The sequence below is a fragment of the Eimeria acervulina genome, genomic scaffold (assembly GCF_000499425.1).
Source record: "Eimeria acervulina Houghton genomic scaffold, Eah_scaff1728, whole genome shotgun sequence".
NCBI classification, from domain to species: Eukaryota; Apicomplexa; class Conoidasida; order Eucoccidiorida; family Eimeriidae; genus Eimeria; species Eimeria acervulina.
This window is the reverse complement of record NW_013548980.1, coordinates 1-4,899: the sequence shown is the minus strand read 5'-3', so window position 1 is coordinate 4,899 and position 4,899 is coordinate 1. Positions and strand designations below refer to the sequence as shown.

The following is a 4,899-nucleotide window of genomic DNA, read 5'->3' as shown; positions in this document are numbered from 1 at the left end:
AAAGAGATAATGCGGCCATCAGCCGCAAAAAATATGCATCTAGACTGGAGGCAGCGAATGCATGCACTCTACTAGTGAGTCGAAACCTATCAGCATTCACGACATCCCTCGTAAACACCGTTACAAAGGCATCACACCACGGGCTGAATAATGCATGCAAAACGCTGCAGTGTGTAATTCTGAAAAGAGGGCCACGCCCCCTGTTATGTTGAGGAAACCACCTGACAGTTGAAACTTTTGCAGAGCTGAACCACATTCTTACCCGAGACGTTCTGTAAATGACGGCAAAGAGCCGCAGTGGTCCATGTGAAAATGAGAGATAAGCGTTGCGTCTGTACAACAGGCAAACAGAGGCGAAGGCTGCAGAAGCGCTTCTTCCATTGTCTGTGTCTCTTGCCTAGCATTCTGTTGAGGGGCGAGCTCCAGCAACATGTTCAAAACTGGCAGCTTCCTGGCCTGCTTAGCCCCTAGATGGCTGCCGCAGTCGAAAAGAAGCCCCCTTTCTCCTCGCCGTACGTACACCGCACTGCGACCGACATCTTGGCCAGCGCCAAGAACAGTAACTTTGAGGGGCTCTGCGGCTCCCTCTGCAGCTGATTTGCCGTCTGTGGCAATTCTACTACCAACTTTTAAAAAATGATGGTTTTGTGGATTCCCTAAAGCCGTTGGAGGCTGCAGCAGAGGGCAATGGGCCCAAGGCGGTGCCGTTGAATGCGCATCCACAGGTTTTGCAGAGTTCGACTCCCCATCGCCACCCCTTGTCCCCGTTCGTGGGGAGCCGTTGTCCCCGCGCTGCCCCGATTTCCGTCTGTCTATGCGCAGCTGTCTTTGGGGCGGCTGCTGGGCTTGCTGATGGTGTTGGGCAGGCGTCGGTTGCTGTCGCTCCTGCAGTAAGAGCTGACGGTGGAAAGGCATCTGCATGGCCCGGGTGTCATGAGGCCTGCTTAATGAACCAACTGAAAAGGAGTGGCGTATTGCTTATAGAAGATCTTTAGGGGGATATACTGAGGCACGGAGAAGCAAACACGGAAACATGCAATAGTAAGGGCCCCCAGCAGCTCCTTTAGCCATCCCCTTTAGGTTCTTCCTCCTAGCAGCGTTACTTGTCATTGCCCCGTGAAACAAATAGTTGTATTTGTGCATCTATTTGTTGGGCCCTACTGAAGGGTCCCAATACCGCCAGGAGGTCTTTGGGGCTGGTGCCTGTGGCTTGCATGCTGTGTCGGCCAGGTGACTGGTGACCAATGTAACGCGCAGGGGATAAAAACAAACGCGCAGGGTCTGTTTTAATCTGTAAGCGATACAAACTCATTCTTCTATACTGCAGTAGAGGGGAATCGATGGCTTGATGCAGTCCCGGGCTGCCCCACTCCAAGGAAAGGCAGCCTTCTACGGGATCCAACACCAACGGGCCCTGTACCTGCAGAATAGACGAATCTGTAGGACATTTCTCTGTGGCGATGATTCAGGCGCGGGAGACACATTGGCCAATAACGCTCATTAGGCGACTTTGCCCCTGTTGATTTTTATCTCCTCGTGACACTGAGCGTTGCAGAAGTGTAGAAAGGTTGTCCGTGCATTCGCGTGCTGCAAAACTTCCTCATAGTATACTAGGTCAGCCATGGCAAAAATGAAAAAGCGGAACAGCAGTGGGGCCCCCAAGTCTGGCGGGGGGGGCCCTAAACAGGGGTCCGCAATCACGAGGGGTTCGGCGTCGACTCTCCCGAATCGTCAAATACCGACCAATAAGAAACCCGGTAGGCTTCTGCTGTACATAGGCTTGCCCGCGCTCAGGTCTTGTCTCTGTGTAAGTGCTACAACGTTAACGAACCGGCAGGAAGAAAGATACCGCTTAACGAGGCCGCGATAGCAAGTGCACGGCTTGGCACCAGCGCAGATGATGCATGCTTTTGGAAGTGTGCAGTGTCGAGGTTATTTGTCAGGTCATTACCGTTCTGCAAGCAAAATAAGACTGCTGCAGATGTACAACTCCAAGCCCAAGTGGTTGCGGCCGGGAGGCAAAGAACCGCAGCCGTTGGCGCCCGCAAGAATTCAGCCTGACCGCCGGTGGTTCGGCAACACACGAGTCATCGACCAGCAAAAGCTTGCGGCTTTTAGAGAGGATATTCAAAAAGCAACCGCTGACCCATACACGTAAGGCCAAGTAGGGACGTGAATTCTTCCCGTCGCTGCATGGTGCTCGGCTGCATATGTAGCTTTGTGCATCAATACAGCGACATAGAAAATAGCATTCTGCAGATAAAGGTGGCAGCTTACTTTGTCTGGGCAAGATGTTTCTGTGCGTCTAGAGTCGTTCTGAAGCGATCAAAATTGCCAATGAGCCTCATAAAAGATCAAAATGTTGGAGGCAACAAGGAAGCTGTCACTACCGGAGGACCATTGCCGAAATTGCGTGGAGATGCTCTTGTCGCTCTCGAGCCGTTTGAAGGTGTTTTTGGCAGTAAAAAAACCCGCAAGCGACCGCGTTTACAGGCAGCTGACTTGACTACTTTGGCTTCGCAGGTAAGGAGTACCCATGCGTTTTTGCGATGCGTTGGGCCACACAGCCATTTAGGAAGCTTCGCTTGGAGCTCGTCTTGACCGATTTCTGTTTCCGTCTGGCTTAACGCAGGCTGCTGAACGCGAGGCAGCCTTTGAGAAATCCTGCGGTTCTTGGAGTGCATCAGCAGACAGTGGCGGCGAGGGGGGTCCAGTAGAGTCGATCTACCAAAAGGGAACAAGTCGCAGGATATGGGGAGTGCGTCGTCTCAGTCTACCATAAGCATGCGGAAGTTTCGAATATTCTTGCTGATGTTCCAACCTAGTCTTACTTCCGTTACATTGACAGCCACGCGGTGTAGGCGCGTTTGTTGGAATTGCTTTTAGGAGTTATACAAAGTTATCGACGCCTCTGACGTCCTCGTACAAGTCGTAGACGCGCGTGACCCGATGGGAACTCGGTATGTGGCTGGTGGTCGTGGCACAATTTAGTGTTCTGGCTGCTAAAGTGATGAATTTTGATCTCCTGAGACGCCTCCGTAGGCGGAAAGGCGCTGCTGCAGTGGAGGCCGCCTAGATGATCCGGATTAATTGACTGCACCTTTTTTCTTGAGCACATCATTTGATTGCCTTGTTCGCATAAATCAATGAAATTCCCCCTATTTCCTGCATAGTTTTGCCCTGCCTCCGTGGCGACGCAGATGCACGCGCCTTGAGAGATATCTGAAGGCGCAGCGCTCTTCGAAGCATTTGGTGCTTGTCATAAACAAGGTACGACAGTACATTAAATTTGGCATCCTCTGCTTTGGATGGAACTCCTAGCGGAGATAGTTTTGTCTCGGCGGTTTTCTCTTTGCAGGTGGATTTGGTGCCGCCGCGTGTCGCTCGCCACTGGTTACGGCAGCTTAGCAAGGAAATGCCGACGCTGCTCATGCAAGCCGACAAGAACAAGAAGAACATCGGCAGAACTCAGCTTTTCCAGTTACTGAGGTACGAAGCTCCAACAGGCGTTTCCAAGGCGGCGTGGATGCCATCAAAAATGAACTTTGTATTTTTTGTTCCTCTCTGCGCAGACAATACGGGCAGTTGCTTTCAGATAGAAAGCATGTATCCATTGGGTTTTTCGGATATCCTAACGTGGGGAAAAGTTCAATCATCAACTTTTTAAAGAGCAAGCAAGTCTGCAAGGCGGCCCCGATACCAGGCCAGGTTTGTCAACGCACTGGGGTAGATCTGCATACTAGCTCGATGCAACTTCGACAGAGGCGTATGGAGACGGTTTTTGTTCTCCGGCACCGGCATATGCAGCAGCTTGGTTAATTAGATCTCTTGCGAATTGCGCTTTGAAGAGTTAAGGGGCTTCTTAATCTGAGTTATTAAGATCTTGATGGTATATTTTACCAAGGATAGCACCGACAAAAGGGCGGTCGATCTCTCCAACTAGGAAGTTGATCATGTCGTTGGAATATTTGCGTATTTTTCATCGTTGTATATGTGCGAAGTAGCTGCGACTTCTGCATGAGTGCTTCAGACCCGAGTGTGGCAGTACGTGGCTCTCACCTCGAAGCTGTACCTCATAGACTGCCCGGGCATTGTTCCCATCAGCAGCGATGCAGGCAATGACACAGATAAGGTGCATTTTACTCTTTGATTGACGCGCGTCGCCGTAGATAGTTTCTGGGGCAAAATGGGGTTCATGCTTGAATGCATTGGCAATTTCTAATTTCATGACGCTTGGCGCTATTTACTAAGTGGGAGGAAACGGCTTATTATCATTGCGTTCAGGTGATGCGGGGTGTTGTTCGGCCTGAAAGGATCGCTTCCCCTGAGGAGCACATTGGTACCGTGTTAGAGCGGGTCAAGAGGTGCGTTGATCTTGCCACGCCAATAGTCCAGCGTAACCCACGAAGCCACCATCCGCTACTCCAGGGGAGCGGGCTTGTCTTGGCTGGTCATTCAGGGAAGCCGTGATAACCCGCTATGGCTTGGATCAAAGCACGACTTGGGAAGATGCTGAGGAATTTCTTTCACTTTTGGCTGTTCGGCTTGGAAAACTGAAGAAAGGCGGGGAGCCTGATATTTCTACAGCTGCCCGGATAAGTAAGCCCCGCTCAATTATAGTGAGCCGTCCACTTGAAAATACTACTTGCCCATCACACTTCCGGCTACTTACTGCGAGTCATCTGCGGGTTCGTTTTCTTTGATGTAGTGCTATACGACCTCCAACGGGGCAAACTGCCATACTACGTCCTTCCCCCTGGTTTGGAAAGTGCAGCTGTAGACGTAGCAGTAGATGACAGTGATGCCCAACTGAACGGAGCCTTGGCCTTCCCGGAAGGAACTTCGCTCCTTCTCACCGACGGTACCACGGAATCCAGCAAGCACGAAGAACTCGGCGGC

The 4,899-nt window shown here is 51.4% G+C and overlaps 2 protein-coding genes across 2 annotated transcripts; one reads left to right on the top strand and one right to left on the bottom strand.

Moving 5' to 3' along the window:
* Positions 1–258: 258 nt before the first annotated feature.
* Positions 259–921, bottom strand: EAH_00062650 (Integrator complex subunit 11, related; the record flags this gene model as incomplete). The annotated part of the gene is made up of 1 exon (XM_013393231.1): positions 259–921. The coding sequence occupies one exon, from the start codon at positions 919–921 to the stop codon at positions 259–261; it is 663 nt and encodes a 220-aa protein (XP_013248685.1).
* A 709-nt stretch (positions 922–1,630) lies between these two features.
* On the top strand, positions 1,631–4,899 carry EAH_00062640 (nucleolar GTP-binding protein NOG2, putative; the record flags this gene model as incomplete). Its single annotated transcript, XM_013393230.1, has 12 exons — positions 1,631–1,757; positions 1,944–2,154; positions 2,310–2,523; positions 2,633–2,758; positions 2,887–2,960; positions 3,201–3,270; positions 3,359–3,489; positions 3,573–3,708; positions 4,031–4,132; positions 4,285–4,364; positions 4,460–4,599; positions 4,709–4,899. Coding segments are annotated over 12 exons (1,602 nt in total), but the record flags the coding sequence as incomplete, so codon positions are not given.